Source organism: Quercus robur, chromosome 3 (assembly GCF_932294415.1).
Source record: "Quercus robur chromosome 3, dhQueRobu3.1, whole genome shotgun sequence".
In the NCBI taxonomy this organism is placed as follows: Eukaryota; Viridiplantae; Streptophyta; class Magnoliopsida; order Fagales; family Fagaceae; genus Quercus; species Quercus robur.
The window spans coordinates 57,028,256-57,047,657 of NC_065536.1; the positions used below are offsets into that span (position 1 = coordinate 57,028,256).

The 19,402-nt window shown below is 35.9% G+C and overlaps 2 protein-coding genes across 2 annotated transcripts; both read left to right on the forward strand.

The window, feature by feature from the left end:
• Positions 1 to 369: 369 nt before the first annotated feature.
• LOC126718515 (polygalacturonase 1 beta-like protein 3) lies at positions 370 to 2,741 on the forward strand. Its single transcript, XM_050420749.1, has 2 exons — positions 370 to 541; positions 648 to 2,741. The coding sequence occupies exons 1-2, from the start codon at positions 479 to 481 to the stop codon at positions 2,460 to 2,462; spliced, it is 1,878 nt and encodes a 625-aa protein (XP_050276706.1). The 5' UTR covers positions 370 to 478; the 3' UTR covers positions 2,463 to 2,741.
• Positions 2,742 to 14,705: 11,964 nt separating this feature from the next.
• Positions 14,706 to 17,086, forward strand: LOC126718516 (protein NUCLEAR FUSION DEFECTIVE 6, mitochondrial). The gene is made up of 3 exons (XM_050420750.1): positions 14,706 to 14,939; positions 15,283 to 15,404; positions 16,624 to 17,086. Exons 1-3 carry the CDS (start codon positions 14,749 to 14,751, stop codon positions 16,641 to 16,643), a joined length of 333 nt encoding a protein of 110 aa, XP_050276707.1. The 5' UTR covers positions 14,706 to 14,748; the 3' UTR covers positions 16,644 to 17,086.
• The last annotated feature ends 2,316 nt before the right edge of the window (positions 17,087 to 19,402 follow it).

A 19,402-nucleotide genomic window follows, 5' to 3' on the forward strand; every position in this document is an offset into this window, starting at 1 on the left:
CTGTCTGCAAGAGCAACAATAGCCTGATCTGATAATACGTATCTTAAGCTCTCATATTGCAAATGAGCCATTATGGTGTTACATACTTCTGTTGTTATCATTGGAGCTCTGAGGCGATTGTCTGCTTGGACAAATTTCCTTATCTAGATACTCTTTTGTTTAGTAGTTTTTCTCTTTTTTGATAATATTCGTTTTTCCCTTGTTTAATAATAAAGCATAATTTCTAATATTCACTTAAAAAAAAGAAGAAGCATATTCAACTTTTTTATTATTTTTTTGTTATAGCATAATCAACTTTATAAATTGTCTTGCTTTGCAAGTAATTCCAATGAACGTCAAAGCTCACATTAAATCACAAAGCTAAGATTCACAACCTATAGGCCCCCTCTCTCTCTCTCCGCACCAATATAAATTTCTGCCTATAACCCAACAAACCCACCAACATTCTCACACATTCACACTCTAAAAAAAAAAAATAATGCACAAAAAACTCAGCCCCATGACTCTTCTCCATCTCATTATCTTTTTCTCTTCTTTCACTGTAAGCACTCTCTCACACTCTACACTCACTCTCTCAATGTCTTTTCACATTCTACAATTATTTTTTCTCATCCATTGTTAATGCTTTTGCCTTTGTGTCAATGCAGGTTGGATTCTCTTCATCTGGTGAAAACCCATTCACACCGAAATCCTATCTGATTCGGTACTGGAACAAAGAGATCCGAAACACCAAGTCCGACCCGAGTTTTTTGTTATCCAAGGCGTCCCCATTGAGCACCGTTGACTCGGCGAGTTTCTCCAAACTCGCCTCCCAGAACTCGCTCTCGACTCACCTCCCGGCCTTCTGCTCCTCCGCGAACCTCCTCTGCTTCCCCGATTTAGCGCCGAGTCTCGAGAAGCACGACAAAGACTCGAACTTTGCCGGGTACGCGGACCGGAACTTCTCCAACTACGGCACCGATCGGCTCGGCGGAGCCGACTTGTTCAAGACCTACTCCAGTGACCGGAACATGCCGGTGGACTCGTTCCGCCGATACAGCCGGGACTCCTCGGGTCACAAGGACCAATTCAACAACTACGCATCGAACGGAAACGTGGTGGACCAGGGTTTCAATGGCTACGCCACTGGCTCCACCGGCGGCTCCGGCGAGTTCACGAAGTACGCTGACTCAGTCAATGTCCCCCACCTAGCTTTCACATCCTACTCGGACGATTCCAACGGCCGGTCCCACTCGTTCACCTCTTATAGCGAGAACGCCAACGCTGGCGACCAGAAATTCGCTAGCTACGGCAAAAACGCCAATGGAGCCCCGAACGACTTCAAAGGCTACGGGGCCAGCGCCAATGTCGTCGGGTCGGGTTTCTCGGGTTACGGCCAATCCGGCAATGCCGTTAACGACACGTTCACAAATTACGGTAACGAAGGAAACAATCCACAGAACAATTTCAAAAGCTACGGCGACGGTGGCAACGGCGCCATTGAAACCTTCAAGAATTACAGAGACAAATCCAATGTGGGTGACGACTCGTTCCAGAGTTACTCGAAGAACTCAAACTCGGCGGAGGTCAATTTCGTAAATTACGGCAAGTCCTTCAACGAAGGCACTGACAAGTTCAGCGGTTACGGTCAAGGCAGCGAAGGCCACGCCGTTGGATTCAAGATCTACGGCGTGAACAACACCTTCAAAGATTACTCGAAAAAAGGAGTCACATTTGCTACCTACAACAATGCGAGTGTGAAAACTGAGCAGAAAAGCGAAGCAATGGCGCTCAGTGGCAGTTTGGTAAAAAGGTTCGTCGAGCCGGGCAAATTCTTTCGCGAGTCGATGTTGAAGAAAGGGACAGTGATGCCAATGCCCAACATTAAGGATAAAATGCCCAAAAGGTCGTTTTTGCCCCGGTCGATTTTGTCGAAATTACCGTTCTCGTCCTCGAAGATCTCCGAGATGAAGCAGATTTTTCACGCCGATGATAACTCGACCATGGAGGCCATGATTGTGGACTCGCTCAGCGACTGCGAGAGGGCTCCGAGCCCGGGCGAGACCAAGCGGTGCGTGGGTTCGGCCGAGGACATGATTGACTTTGCGGTTTCGGTTTTGGGGCGAAACGTCGCCGTTCGAACGACTGAGAATGTGAGAGGGTCAAACCAGAACGTGAAGCTCGGATCGGTCAACGGAATCAACGGTGGGAAAGTCACGCAATCGGTCTCATGTCACCAGAGCCTGTTCCCGTACCTACTGTATTACTGCCACTCGGTTCCGAAGGTTCGGGTCTACGAAGCGGACATACTGGATCCGAATTCGAAAGCCAAGATTAACCATGGTGTTGCCATCTGTCACTTGGACACGTCAGCTTGGAGCCCGAGTCACGGATCTTTCTTGGCTCTTGGGTCGGGCCCGGGTCGGATTGAGGTTTGTCACTGGATTTTCGAGAATGATCTGACGTGGACAATTGCTGACTAGGCAATTCTGTGGGTATGGGTTACTGGGTTATGGTTCGAACCGGTGGGTAAGAAAGCTTAACTGCCGGGGCTAAGAATCCTAGTTTGATTTATTTTTAAGTTAATACTATCTGGTAAGGAATTTTTAGCTTTTGATAGGAAAAGTAAGGTATTATTATGGGTTTTTACTTTACATCTGGAAGAAGATGTTTATTATTACTATATAATTTGAGTTTTTGATCAATGTTCTCATGACTACCCAAATAATTGGACACCAAATGAAAAAAAATTGTTATTTACATTTTTCTTTTCTGGTCAAGTGTGTGTTGAATTGAGTTTATTTTCTTTATTTCTTTTTTGGCTTAAAGAATAAATTGTGTGGAAAAAAAAAATGCATGTAAACAAACAAAACCTTGTGACTAAGTAAGGATGGGGTGGTCCTTTTTAGTGACCATTCAATATTATATACTTTTGTATTGTATGTGGGGAAAGGCTTTGAGAGACAGCTGTTGTTGTTGTTGTTGTTGAGGGCAATGGGTGTTTTTGTTTAATGTTTGTCAAAATTTTATTTATTTTTCCTATTCTCAAACTGTAACATAAAATTACATATAGATTAATAACTAGCAGAATTGAATATTGAAATGGTGATTTTATGAGTGCATACTAAAGTTTTTTTACTTTTTAATTCTGAAAGTAGCTTTGTTTGTTCTAGAGAATGGAGCTGTCGAAGAAACATGAACCAAAAAAAGAGAGATAAAAGAAAATGACACACCATTAAAATGGCCCTACTAATATGATGGGACGAAGTTTTAGGTGGCCCATGGCATTGGCCTATTGGGTCTGCTAGTGGCTACGGCGACGCACTTGAATAATTTTCTCAAAATCTTTGGACATATGTGTTTTATCACAAAGGCTACAGTAAAATACGAGGTATTATTTATTATTGTTACGTAACGTGGTATTGATAAATCCACGTTAGAGATTGTTTTTATTCAGAAAATAAAAACTTTGGCCAAGCTTATCTAAGTGCAATTAATGTGTACTGTAGTAAGCTAAGTAAAAAGGAGCATTTGAAAGTGCAATACAAGGGAAAATGATGGTACCTACCTGGCAAGGCACACTTGGCTCACTCTTTTTCATTTTTTTCTTGTGGGGGGGGGGGGGGGGGGACTTGAGTCTCTACTCTCCACTGGACTTACTTGGGGGCATGGTAATGGTTTTAATATTAGTTGTCATATAGTATAATGTTATTTTCTGATGTTCTTTCATTAGTTTAGGTAGAGGGTCATATCATGTTTTGTCTTATTTTTTTGGTAGATTAATCCTGTGATTTCTGTTTTCAGATGAAGTATTATACTTTAAATTTGCAGAGCCATGGTGAGTAGTTGTAATGATCATCGTCCTTAAAATAAACAATGTTAAAATACTAATTAATATTTAAAAGTGAAGCCTCATCATATCATATTCATCACTTTGACCAGCTAGGAAATTGGATTCCAGCAATGGTTTAGTCCGATTTGGACAGGCACTAATGAAAGTGAAAGGAACTGACTATTTGGTTTCAATTAATCTAAAGACGTATAACATTTGCACTACTTTTTTATTCATTATGATTGATATGATTTATTTATAATTATTATGTAATAAGAGTGCTCTTAATATTGAATTTATGTAAAAATAATATTGCCCCAATACAATTATCATCACAAGTTGTAACCCGCTCATTGACCCCTCCTCCATTTCCTCTCTTCAAGATTAACGTGGATGGTGCAGTTTTCGAAGCTCAAAAAGCAATTGGAGTGGGAGTTATTATAAGGGATGAAGCCATTAATGGATGCTATTGGGGCTAAGGCGAAAGCTTATGAGACTAGTATTTGCTTTGCTCCCAATGTAGGATTATTGATTTTATTTTGGAGGGTGATTCTTTGATTATCTCCAATACTTTATGTGAATTGTCTCCGCCTCCTTCCTCTATTGGCTCCATAGTCTATGGTATTTTATTTTCTAGCCATGTTTTTCGTAGAGTTGAGTTTTTCCATGTTAGATGACAAGGTAATAAACCTACCCATTTGTTAGCAAAACATGTTTTAGGCATTGATGACTTTTCTTATTGGATTAAAGAAAGTCTTTATTTTATTGAACAAGTTCTTCTCCAAGATGTAATTTCAATTTAAATATGAAGTTTTAGTTTTCCTATAAATTAAAAAAAAAAATGTTAATAACCCATTAGTGCCTACCCTTTTAAAGGCTAGAGACATAAATATATAATTATAATACAAAACAATATATTATTGTAAAAATACCATCATGGTGAAAGGTCACATACCAATTGATTTGAATACTTAATTTCATATATTATCACCTTTGCTTTTAATTTATCATCATCCAATGTTATGGGAGATTTAGATATGGTAGTCCTATAAAATAAAATAAAAAAGGTTGTGACACCTTGATAACTAAAATTTAAAGAAAGAACACAAATTTTGAAATGCATTTTATAAAATATTTCCTAGTTTATAAAGTTTTAAGTGGTGTTATCCACTCATTGCGAGTGGGAAATACCCCATTCCACCAAAGACCAACCTCCAACTATTCTTGTACTCCAGTTCATCACTTAATGTTGAACACTTCTGAGATAGTGGTGCAAAAATATCGATTTTATGGGTCCAACCACCTATAATTAGGTTGATTATGGTTCTTCTATGGCATATATAGTCACAGAAGTACTAATTGGTTTTACACCTTTTGCACTATATTATTGAGGTTAAAATGCCTTTTAGTTTTTCTTGTTTGTAATCTCCAAACAATAAGAAGCTCAATTGTCTCATCTTGTAATGTTTCACTTATTACAAAACTTTACTGTTAATTATAACGGGAAGAAGTTCCACGGTTCCTCATAGGGCCACTTTTTGTGCATGTATTAAGGACGAACACAAATATAGGTACGGGCTTGGAATTGGATATGACACCGTGAGATGAAAATGGTTGGTACAACACCAATATAATATATGACATAAATATGACATCTTAAATAAAGTGTTTGTATCTTTTAATTTTGAGTGATGCTAACGAGTACCTGTAAATTTTTTTTTTTTTTGGTCTATACACTTTATAGACTCTTATAAATGAACTTCCCTTCATTAATAATCCATTTTAGGAAAGTTTTGATACCACTTTTATATCAGCAAGTGTAAATTTTTTTTTTTTTTTTGGTCTATACACTTTATACTCTTATAAATGAACTTCCCTTCAAACAAGGGAAACTTAATAGGACAGCATTTGTTGCACTACAAGGAAGCTAGTCCTCAGCAATTAATGGAAATCTCTACCACTTCAACCGTCTGTTGTAAAAATACTTGTGCTTAATTAATGAACCTCAAACAAATTCCTTCGTATATCTGTGGTTATGGGTACTGGTAGCACTGGCAAAAAATTAAAGAGACTTGATAGTTAGTTTCCTGGTGAAAAGTTAAAGAGACTTGGATCGTTCTTGACCAATAGGTTTGAGTAGTCTTTTTTGTTTTTGGTCTTATCTAGAACCCATGTTTTTGTTAGGTGTGTGTAGAAGGATTGAACCCTTGAAAGTTGAAACTAACCCTACATAGGGGACGACATCCATAAAGGCTAAGGCCATTGTCTAGGAGGTTAGAATATTTATTAACTTGTATCCTTTTGTTTTTTTGGCTGAATGAAATTTTGGGATATTCCAAAATGGGACAGAGAGTACCAACAAAAAAAAAAAAAAGTGAGTATTATTGGGCATGTGAATTGCAACTATATTTATCAACACTAAAATCTACAAATTCCAACACATTTCATGATGCAAGAGCTAATCATTAAATGATGCACATTCTCTATTTTCATGAAGGCCAAAAGCTGATAGAAGAAGCCTAGAACAACAGAGAAAGTGGATGATTTTTAGTTGCCACTCAATTGTTACGAGTGAATCACTTAATTCAAAAAGTAAGACAAATTTGCAATCACATTAATGTCATTCCTGATTGAGATCTATAAGCAATAAATTACAACACATTACAAGTCAAAGACCTACAATAAGTTACCATAAACTTTAATATCTTCCAAAATAAACAGGATTTGTTGCATAGTAAAAACATGCGTATTCCTCATCCAGTCAAAATGGCCAAATAGCATTGTTTAACAAAATATGTACCTATCACTATTTGCAAAATAATAAAGAATCTACAACTTTTTTAAAACTTAAGTTTGCCATAGAACTCAATTTTGTGAGTTTCATAAAAAATAGCACAGCAAATTTGAAAACTATTTTTTCAAAGAACTCGAGTTTCTGAAATTCGAGTTACATAACGAACTCGAGTTTTACAAACTCAAGTTTCAAAAAGGTGATAGATTGCTAAATATTTCACAAATAGTAGTATATTGCTAAATATTTTGCCAAACATTAATATATGGCAATTTTGGCTTCCCTCGTGCACAACTTACTAAACAACAGTAATTATTGACACATTCCCATACTCTATTCCATAGCTCTGTAGATTGGTGATATCATTTGGTCTTTTCCATGGAATACAAATAAGAAATACAATAGAAATACAAATAAGAGATTGTTTGATTATGAATACAGATAACAATAGAAAGGTTGTATTGCTTCATACATATTATTAACATCAATGTTAAGTATTTCATTTATCAAAAAGGATGATCCATAAACACAGTTTCCAAGTGCCAAAAACCCATTGATCTTGCAAGTTTTTTATGGCATAGCGGCACACAATGATTGAGCTGGAGGCCAACATTGTCTCACTCTTTAAAGCTAATTTCCCATCTTTGATATAAGCCTAAACAAGTTCAGTTGCATACGGTACAGAGAAGGCTCTGAATTCTGAATTGGGAGCTTATTATATGCGAAGAATCTGGGATTCTCTCAACAAACTACACCATATTGTAAAGAGTTGGACCACTGAGGCACTGAACTAACTAAGCATGACCATCCTTTGCTGTTAATATGGTAGCTAGTTAGTTATAAATAAAAAACAGGTCCCATATTTTGGGAAGCTCCGCATTTCCTTTCCCAACACCTATCATATATCATAAGATATTACAACAAATGTATTGCAATCAGGCCCCAACCGATCATGTTTGTTGGATCATAAATATGGAGTAAAAAAACTTGTGCAATGGCAGTAATTTTAACGTTGGCCAGTAGTTGCCAAGAATTGTCTCTCTTTTTCTTTTGTTAAATTGAGTATTTAGAAAGTTGTATCTTGGTAAAAGACATTCAAAATGAAGTCAAAAGCCCAAGACTTCTTTTTAGGGATGTAAACTAGTTGAGTTTTGCCGAGTTGTGAGTGTTCAAGTTTAGCTCGATAACTAATGTAATATATACAAGCTTGGCTCGAGTTCAAACCAAGCCTATAAATAATGTTTGAGGTTGATTTTGTCAAAAAGTCCAAAATCTTGAGCTCAGTTTGATTTATTGGTCAAGCTGAGCTTGGCCCAATTTCAAACTTAAACTAATGCTCAATATTAACTTTTTGAACTTAAGATCCAACCCAAGTACATTATGATACATCAAGCTTATTATCAGAATTATTTAGTTTAAAAGGGTAATCTCAACTCCCAATTACTTGAAATATTTTCTCTAAAAAAAAAATTTACTTAAAATCTTAATAAGATTTGAGTTTACTTGTCAAGCTTATATCAAGCATATTATCAAATCCATAAATGTTTATTTTGTATCAAACCTTAATGTTTACAAGTCTGTTCAAGAACTTTTTATTATTATTATTATTTTAACTTGACTTATTTATTAAACAAGCTTAAAATTAAGGCTCAAATTTAACTTATTTATAAACAAACAAATATAAATGATTTTTTTACCAAGCCAAGTTTCAACTGTTTATGATCGGTTCTATTCATCTACAGGGACGGACCCACTAAGGGGTTGAGGGGGGCCATGCCCCCCCCCCCCCAATTTTTTTGAAAAATTTAAATAGTATATAGGATGAACAAAAAAATTCCCCAATTCACCAATATCATAATTCAATAATTCATAACCAAAAAAATCTCATAGAAAACAAAATTCCCTTAGGGGGCTACAACAATTTATATGACTTTCTTAATTGATTTACAAATTATGGGAAAGTGAATTACAATATTTATATTTTTTTTCAAAAGATAAAATGCCAAAAAAATTTTGCACAAAAAAAATGTCAATATTGATAACGTAGCATTGCTAACTCTTAATATTGATATCTCAATTTTTTAAAATCTTCAAACAAAGTTTTGAAAAGCTTTATAAGTGTGATTTTCAGTTGCATCCAAAAGTATGGGATTATCATATTAGTGAGTTTGTCAACATGATAAAATCAATGTATTAATTCCAATTACCTAAAATCTGGAGATTTGAAGTCCTCTTCTTCTTTGATAAAGGTTAGAATATCATGTTATAACTTTCAACATTTTTTGTTTATATTATATCCTTCTTGACTTAAATATTTAGGTAATAAAGTGCAATTTTTCATCTAGCATGATTTTTTTTTATTTTATAAATCATGTCACATGAAATTTTTTTGGTTCATGCTCTGCCCCCTAGGTTCACCTGGTTCCGTCCCTGTTCATCTACCTCACTACTTCTCTTATCACCAAGAATTATTTTATTTTATTTTTCGTTTCCACCCCACACATTACGTTCTGTTGCATTGAATGCTCATGTATGAGACAAATACGTCTCCCCACAGTCCTCATATAGTATCATTTCGTTTCCACCCTACACATTACGTTCTGTTTGTGTATTTATTTGATTCCTTGCAGTGTACAGTTCTGGCATGAGGATAGAAAAGACACCTCTTTAACATTAAAGTTGGGGTAAATTTATGGATTCTCAAGTTCTGAGAAGTCAATTTTCAGTAGAGAATTAAATGCATGCAAGTGCCACAGACTTGCCATAACTCCTGTCCTGTGGCTCTGGTATGATATTATGATTTATGACACAACATCTATATCTTGTACGGCGTTCAAAGTTCAAACTTCAAACCCTCTCCTTCCTTCCTCAATGTTAAAACCCATACGAGAGGGACACTATAACAGATAAAATTGAAAGTGATAGTGGGGCTGTCTTGGCTCCGACAATCAAGTCTCATAAATGAATAAATGATACAATACCTATATGGTCAGCAATAAATTTTCACAGAATATTGTATATCTATCTGGATAATAAGATAATAATGGTAAATAGTAAAATGATATTTATTAGGATAAATTATATATTTGGTCATTTTAATTTAGTCTCTAATTTTTTAGTTGTGTTAATTTGGTCTCTAACATTTTAGTGTTGTGTCAATTTAGTCCCTATTATTATATTTTGGATGAAAATTGATGACATGTCAAATGGTCAAAATAAAATTATAGTGTATTGTCACATTAACGAAAGCTAATTTTTTTTTATTTTGACCATTAGATGTTGTTGAGAGTCATTTTTTAGAATCCAAGTAGAAAGAAGAAAGCACAACGACAAGGACAGCAAAGAATTGGCAAATAGATGGCAAAACCATTAGGCCCAAGCGGCAGGAATAATGGATCACAGACCCATGAAATAAACAGATGGGCCTTGAAGAGGCAAGTGGGCTTAAAGAAGCCCGGAAAGAAAGAAATAGCATACACATGGGCAATATATGATGTAGAAAGTGAGAAAGGGTCATCGCAAGCCCAAAGTAATGCAAACAAAGAAAGTAAGGGGTTAATGGCAAGCTCATGAACCCCAAGGATGAGAATAAGGTAACTGGGTCAAGGAAGCCCAATGAAGTTAGTAAAAGCCAATGGGAAGAGTTAGTAAAAGGGCCAAGGATGCCCAAGAGGAAGACAAAAAGGACACAGGAGTCCATAAGTAGGAAAACTAATGGTCATACCAAGCCACTGGGGGAAAGAGTAAACGACTGGCCTAAAAAAGCCCAGCAGGATTGAGTCATTACAGTAGGAGTGACTGAGTAATATGGTAGGAAATTAGGGTAATTAAGAAATGGATCGAAAGAAATGTAAGGCCCAGTATCAAATAAAGCCCAGCTCCTCAGGGGAGCAGGAAATCGAAAAGCAGCTCACATAAAAGGTCAAAAGAAACGGATAGCAGATTATGCAGGCAAGCCTCCAGACTATGGCAAGTGAACGACTAGTAGACAGATTTTGGACACACATGGAAGGGAAGCACGCGCAAGGCCTAGGCACCACCAGCCTGTACCCAGACAATACAAGACATGGTGAGATTGTGGGTCAAAGATTCAGAGGGCATGGTTTGGTGGTAGGGAGAGGGGAAAAATCTATTTTTGAGATTCCGACTCAGGCTCTTTTGGGGGAAGTGTCCTGCTGGGATGACATACTACCCAAAAGAAGCAAGCTGAGTTGAAATCACTAGGTGCATGCCATATGGGATAGGGAGAGAGAAAGAACCTAGACCATAGCAGGAAATGGTGCCACGGCAAACAAACAAACAAAATACTCTTCTTTGTCTGGTGATGGGGGGTGGCACACAGACGGACCAGTAGTGGTCGGCCAGTTCACCCAAACCAGACAAAGGAGGTTAAGAGCTAAAACAGTAAAATCTGGTCACAGTAGGCACTATAAAAAGAAAACCTTGTCGTGAACAAAGAACAGAACAAGAACGGGAACCATAACTAAGAAATAAGAGTTCGAAAAGAGATACTAAGAAATAGAAAAGAAACGAGTGGGGAGGGAAAGAAAGAAAACAACCAAAAAGAAAATAGAGGGAGAATTAGAACGGCATTCATGCACCAGTAGATTGATTCCCTTTCTCCCTCGCGAAATCCTGCTCTCTGTCAAAACCAAAAGGAGCCCTGTACATCAACCATTCAGGTCTGTTTCCCTCAGGGTAGTTAATCTCCACGACAAGACTTTCCTGAGAGATTAATTGCATTGAGAATGAACGTTCTTTCCTCTCTAGTTTTGCTCCTGTGGACTAGATTTAAGTTGATTTCTTCATCTTCTGATTAACCCATACATATTACTATTTGCTCCCTTTTGTTCTTTTCTTTTTGTAAAAGTGATTATTATTACTGTGATTGTGCTTGGGGAACATTTACTCATTTCCTACTAAGTAGCCAGATATTTTATTTTTTGTTATTATGTATGTTTGCCACAATTTATCTGAAACAGCTCTACCTGCCGCAAGCACGTTCCTGGCAAACCAGGCATAGTTTGCGCACAAGCTGAACCAAATTGAGTTGCAGTTGGATCGGTCCCAACTCCCTTATCCAAAAAAAAAAACTTGGGTCTAATGCAGCAGGAAGCAACCCAACACTATTAGCACCGCCCACCACTTTACAAATGTATAATCAATTTTCATCCAAAAAATAACTATAAGGACTAAATTGACACAGTACTAAAAGATTAGAGACCAAATTAATACAATTGAAATGTTATGGACCAAATTGAAATATGATATATAGGATAGAGACCAAATATGTTGTTTACCCTATTTATTATATGAGAAAAGTTAATGAATTCTTTAAGAACATTTATTAGTGGATCATTTTTAAAAAGTTTTTATAGGAAAAGAAATAAATCAATTAATATTTTGGCAGTTTTTTTAATTTTCTATAAAAATAGTATAAAACTTTTTTAAAATGGTTTATATTAACAATTGTTTTAATGACACTTGGCACCACGACTCTTAATATATATCTAGATGAGAATCAATAAAAAATTACCAACAAAACACTATTGTAAAACCTATTATGAAAATTGTTGTGCATGTAGTATTACTCTAATAAATGATAACAATGCATTTGTTAAATACTGGCCGTTTATGTAAGAAAAACACAACCAGAGAGTGAGCTATTTGATGATGATTTTTTTTTTTTTTTTTTTTTTTTTTCTTTTCTAATAGAAAAGACTCAAAAGAGTACGGGTGACGAAAATCCTGATTGGGTGCGAGGATAGCAGCACATATGAGAATGAGGTACTACAAAACGTTCCCTTGTAGGGGTTCACAAATGGTTTAACCTCAATCCTACTGTATCCCAATAGTATTGATCAATGAGCATCTTGAGAATCAACTTCATATCTAGAAAAGTTGAAGTAAGCATATTAACCCAAACAAAACCACATGAGAGTAAGTTTTTATAGTTTTACCACACCCTAATTTTAAGAGGTTTGTTATTAATGGGGCCATATGTTTATTTTTCACTGGCCAGGTTTTGAGGCTTCCAAAAAAATTCCATACCCTCAATCCTAGATAAGTTGTCCAACCCCAAGACAATTTGGATCATGTCCAAACACGAGAAATATCATAGGAAAAATGTTAGGACCATAACCCACTTCACAACCAATTCCACAACTATCTAATGTGGTTGACGATAAGTGGTAAAAAAAATAGTAGATTCATGTAAAAGTAATAGACAATCAATCACACTCTGTCACGTAATATAATTATAAAAATTAATGTGAAATTAGCTGCGGTCATACTATTACTCATTTCATAGACATATTGGCCTCTCTTTGTTGACAAAAGCGAACCTACCCTTGTAAAATTAGGTGGTATCCACCTGTTTTTTTCCCTTAAGTTGTGGCACCTGATCATGCCCTCCTGATTGTTGTTTGAAAGTTCAAGCCATAATTTGGTCAAAAATCATACATCATACAATTATTACAGGCCTTTTTCTAACTGCAAAAGCAATTACCAAGCCCACACAAAGCATGACTTCTTTTTTTCTTTTTCAACCATAATATATGACTTGTCTGTCCCAAATAAAGTGCACTCATTGATCATGTCAATGGCCCTAATATGCTCCTAGAATTCGCATCTTATGCGATGTTTTTAACACACGCTTTCAGCTTGAACTGATCCATAGAATGTGGTGGGACAGAGATGCAATTCGGCTCGGATTCAGATTAGGTACAATAGTCTAGTTATTGTACCATGCAATTGTGGAAGAAAAGAGTTAAGAAGGTAAAGTGATGAAAATGTTAAAAGTTAAAAATTTTGATCAAAGGGTTGACATGAAAAGTAACTTTTTTGAACTTTTAATCTTGAAGATCAAAAATGGTATTGCATGGTCAATCACCATATCTCAATCCATTGTGCTCTGCCTATCAATCACAACTATGCGCTTGCATTGAATTCCCTATATATGGCATGATTAATGTGGTGATGGATGCCACCTTGCTGGTAAATTTGTGTTTCCCGAAGACTATAAATTTTCGGTTGTGTCATGCTAATCACACCCAAGAAAATAAAGTTTATACTAAATGACAAAATTTTCGTGTGAATTTAAACTGCAATTTTCTCAACTGGCTGTTGAATCCAAAACAGGTTCATTCATGTGTTAAGAGGTTTCTAGGCTTCAATCCAGCCGGACTTCCTCTTAATTTAGGCAATTTCCAACAATAATGAAAGAGTTAATTAATTAATTACTAGTGTCTTTGAACCTCGCAAGTAAAGTTGGTGTGTCCCTAATGATATTAAGATTCTATCCATTTAAAATTAATTCATCTCATGATTCAGATTAAATATTATAAATCTAAAATTGTATCTAATATGTTATTTAAAATTTTAAATGACTTTATACTTTGTATATTTTCATATCTAAGAACTAAAATATTAATGTGGAATAAACTCTCTCCAATTTGTAAGTAGTTTTTTTTTTTTTTAACCCCTAAAATAGAATATGCAACTTTATAAATTATATCAAACTAACACTAATATAAGTCCACTTTGTTACCTCAGCTGATGCATCCCTCTATCAGCCCAGTGGAGGCCCAGATATTTCTTCAGCTTAGCCTTTAATTGCTTACCATCAAGCCCATAATAAGCCCAACTCTTTTTTGGTCAATCTTTTTCCACTCTTGGCCCAACCAAGACACCAACAACTCTGGTCCATATCTTATAGCACCCATCATACATTCATTTTTATAATATATTAAAATAAAATTTGTAATAGTTTTAGCATTTTCCATGAATGATTACTACTAGTTTCTTTTGACACAGAAGCAAAATGTGATTCAGCAAAAAAAAAAACACAGAAGCAAAATGTGTGTGTATACTACTATTCTAATATTAGTCCGCTTTTCTTCCCTTGGCTGATGCTTCCCTCCAAAGGGCCCAGTGAAGGCCCCAATATCTCTTCATCCTAGCCTTCAATTTCTAATATAAAGCCCATAAAAGGCCCAAACTCTTCTTGAGCTAATATTATTCCCACATTGGCCCAGCCCATACTAAAATCAAAATAAAGCCCAAATGTTAAAAGGCCCAGCCCATAAACAACCCCTTTCTTTCATCGATTCCATTTCCTTCACGAAGCAAAGAAAGAAGTAAAACCATGGCGGCTAACTATGCGAGAAGAACCCTACAAATATCTTCCAAAACCCTACTGAGCTGTACTTCATCTTCATCTTCATCTTCGTCAACTACTTTCGCTTCCAAAGCTTCGAGATTGAGTGGGCTTGGGCTCTCCTCTGCTGGGCCCAACTCTGCTTCCCGAGTCTCTGTTCACAAGCGCATACTCTCCAGGTTGGTTCTGTTTGGTTGCCGAGAATTTGAGGAAAAGAGTGGAATTTGCATTTTGGGTTTGTTTTATTTTATGAATATTGACCAAGAAACCTGACCAAGTTTTAAGCTTTTGTAAAGTCCCAGATTAGAGTAAATGTTTGGTATTTAATGTTCCAGTTTAATTTATTGTGCTTAGTTTTCTTAGCAACTAAATAGAGCCTTAGATATATGTCTTGTTTGTGTGGTACATTAGTTTAGTAACTATGTAACTTGTTAAACTATTTTTGGGCTATTTCTTTGTGTTATTAGATAGGTTGTAATGTAAGACTCTTTTTTTTGAAGCTTATTAATGTTGGTGTTTTAGGCTTCCTGTGGAGTTGTCTGGTGTGCAGCAATCTCTAATGCCATTGCATAGTGTTACTGCTTCTGCATTGTTAACTTCATTGCTGTCTGTGTACAATGACAACTGGGGGTGTCTATCAGAAGGTATGCTTCAAATTTCGAACTTTCCTTTTGGTTTGGTTTCAATTATCTTCAGGTGATTGACAATTTGATGTATCGTTTTGGATTGTGGCCTTAAATTTCTTTACATCTACTTGTAATCTCTTGAGGGTCATATGCTTTGTAGAAAATGGTCAATGAACTGACCACTGATTCCCAGGGTATTTTACCTTGTTCATATGGATAATAATGGTTTTGATCATAAAAAAGAGAGGAATATGTTGGATGGGTAGGTTAATCTTTTGAGGATGCGAGGGAGTATTCATATGAGTAATCAGAGTGGAACTTTGGGGTTTCTCACCTCTAGGGATGAAGGGATTATGGCCCTTTTGTGGCTGTATTGTTTGAGGAGCTGAGTTGGATGCTTCCTGCTTAGCTTTGGTGGTTCAACACGAATGTAACTGGAACCTTGACATCACCTAAAAACGGACCCATCTTTAACACGGCTGAAATTTCTTTCGTATGCAGATGAATTTTTTTGAGGAAGGCTGTAAAAAATTAAGTCATGAATTCATTTTGGCCTCTTGTGCTTGCTGTTTCACTGTAAACGTGATATAATGTTCAAAACAAAGAAAATGGCCTGTGGTCTTGGTGGCCTACAATGTTCTTTACTTTATTTTTGGGAGAGGAAACAATGCACACTTTGTCTAGACCTTTAATATCTGGTAACACCTTTTATGTTGAAACAAATGCTTTTGCCAAAGCAAGCGGACGAGTATCTAATGTGAGATGAGGTGGCATAAGAGAGGACAAGAGATAGATAAACACAGAGGTTGCTGTGATATGTGCAGAATGAAATGCAATTGCACAGTTTTAAATATATTAGCTTTCTTATAGAAGTCATATTTTAGTCCCCCCAAAATAAAGGAAAAGAAAAAATCATTATTTGTTTAATTTTCTGTTTATTTTCAAACTTCTAGTATTCTTGTTATCCAAGATGGAAGAAGAGGCAATATATCAATTATGTGGTCCATGTCAAACAGTTATGTCTCCCTAGATCCTAGTATTTCTTTTGGCTGCACGAAATGTTTGGTTAAATCAAGTTTATGTCTCCTATCATCTATTTTTGGATTTCTGATTGCTGTTGTAGACTTCTGAAGGTAGTTGCTGTTGCAAATATTTTTTGTTCTCAGTTTCTCTTTATTGTGACACAAGTTGCCTTTATTTCAAGTCATTGACTTTGTTTTATTTTTTTTGCTGGCAGGATTTGCAACAACACTATAATATGGCCAACGTGTTCTTGTTCTAGGTACCAGCCAAAAGTTCTGCATCATATTTTGTTTAATTGTACGTTTCTAATTTTGCTGAACTAGATAATTAGCTTTTGCAAGAGATGGTTACCCCTCTCTCTCTTTGTTTTTTGAGTTTTTCACAGTGTGATGATGATGGTGACATTCACCTTCACTATATTTACTGCTTTAGTGTTCTGAAAAGGAATGGGTCTTTCCCAATGAGTAACACTGCAATTTGCCAAATTTTATTTTCCAGCATAATTGGTGAATAATTTTGTATGCTTATATTTTGGATTCACCTTCAAGGGAAAATATGAAACATGATTTGTACCATGGATTATGGAATACATAATCATTATTATCTTCATCAACAATTCAAGATGAGATATCCATTGGCTAATAAAATTCTTATCCTAGTTTCATGAACTAAACAAACTCTTCAGGCTTCTGGATTTGGATCAATGTTGGTCTCTTTCTCCCCCTTTTCGTGTTCTATATTTGTATCTTATATGCGTTGCTGTCTAATAAAAAATCACCATGATGCATCCTCTAGATGAGGAGGTAGTAAGTTTGTGGACTTCACAAGCTGTGATGAAGCAGCTGCATAAGATAATTTTTTGCCTAGACAAGCAATGTCTTTTTTGATCAAACTAGAATTGCTAGATGAATCCATATATGAATATCTGTATTGAATTCATACAAGTTTGTTTTGGGCTTGAATCAATTAAAGGGCATGTGGTTGCCTAAAAAATGTTTATCCAACCTGTTTTTTGTTCTTTCTTTTTGGGTTGGCACAGAAGGCAATTCAGTCCTACAGACCAAAAATTCTACCCCAGCATACGCATCTTTTAGATTTTGTTTCCTTAGCCAACACTTTCACAGTACCATTAAGAAGCTATATTTTTTTGCAACTTGGATAAGAAAGTGGAGGTATGATTTTACTTATCAAAAAAAAAAAGTGGAGGTATGATTTTCATATGAAATTGATGAACTCTAGTTCAAATGGTTTTTCCTCTTATATAAAATTGTGGGTTTAGTTTAATGTGTTTAAGCTATACTATTAAAACATACTAACTTTTTTGATAATACTATATTTGAGGGGAAAAAAAAAAGGAAAATGTCTTGCCCTTTTCGAACTCAATCATCGATCATCTTCATGCTACATTTATTTATTTGTTACCAAAAAAAAGTGGTCTGCCTTACAAGCCACATTGTATATTTACACACTCGATATAAATCTCGGTAAGTGATTTCTTTCCTGGATATTTTACGCGTGCTAAAGCCACCCCCCAAAACGATGTCATTTCAAGTGCATCTCGAGCCTACTACAAGCCTACAAGTTACGACTACAAGAGCTGCCTGGCAAAAAGGCTTTTCAATTATTTAAGGCTGTGTTTGGTTGCTGGAAAACGTTTTCCGGAAAATACATATTTTCCGGAAATGCTAATTTCCGGAAAAGGAAAATATTTTCATGGTGTTTGGTTGCACTTCAAAAAATTTTCCGGAAAATATTTTTTGCTGTTTTGGAAAGAAAGGAAAACACAAATTCAGAAAAACACAACCCACAGCCCAGGAAAAAATCGCGATCCACGGCGACAAATTCAGTCCGACGACCGCGCCGTCGATCGCGATCCGAGATCGCGATCCACGGCGCGATCGTGATCCGAGATTGCGATCTCGCTGCGTCGATCGCGATCTCCGCGATCGCGATCTCGACGCGGCGAGATCGCGATCTCGCGAAGCACTGCGCCAATCGCGATCGACGCGGCGAGATCGCGATCGACGCTTAGCAATCGGCGGCGCGGACTGGAGCTCGACTGGGTTCGCCGGCAATCATCAGACTGGACTGGAGCTCGCCTTCCTCACGCGCGCTCGCTCTCTCCCTTTTTCCGGAATTCATTTGAAGTGAATATAGGAACGGAAATTCATTTCTGTGGTCAAAGCCTTTTTTTTTCAGTCAACAGATTTTAATTTCCGGAAAATAGAATTTTCCGGACTAACCAAACACACCTATTTTCCGGAAAATCATTTCCGAAATGCGTTTGAAGTCGATTCAAACGCAGCCTAAATCACTTGGTTACTCGTGCAATAGACGGATTAATAAAAAATTTATGTAATTTTCTTTATTTAAAAACAAGTAAATATTATCAAAACTATCATAAAAATTAGTAGCTATAATTAGTGAGCTACTTTTTTTTTTTTTGAGAATAATTAGTGAGCTACTTAAAAGTTAAAACTATCTTTTTTTTTTTTTTTTTTTTTTCTTTTTTTAAGGAAAAGTTAAAACTATCTATAACTATATATATAGAGCCACAAATACATGGACTGTATGCAATGTGTAAGTTCTATTATATTAAATTATTTCAAATTCTTGGAAATATAATTTTCGATGGACTAAAATTATAAATTTCTTAGAATTTAGATAATAGAAATTTACACTAAATTCTTCTAAGAAATTAATTTATATATAAAATTCTTGTTGGAGTAGAATTTTTATAGAGTTGTAGGTAAATTAATCTATCATAATAATTTATAAGAACTGGCTTAAGTTTAGTGCTCTTGTGCACTAAATGAGTTGGGATTTGGACATGTATCAAACATTGTCACGTGACTCTATCTCAACGAGTCCAGTGCACAGAAGCACTGAACTCAAGGCTTACTCCAATTAATTGATTTAATAATTACTTCACTTACAAAGATTATAGTCAATTGACATAACTATGATTTATTCTTTTTATAAAACAAAATAAT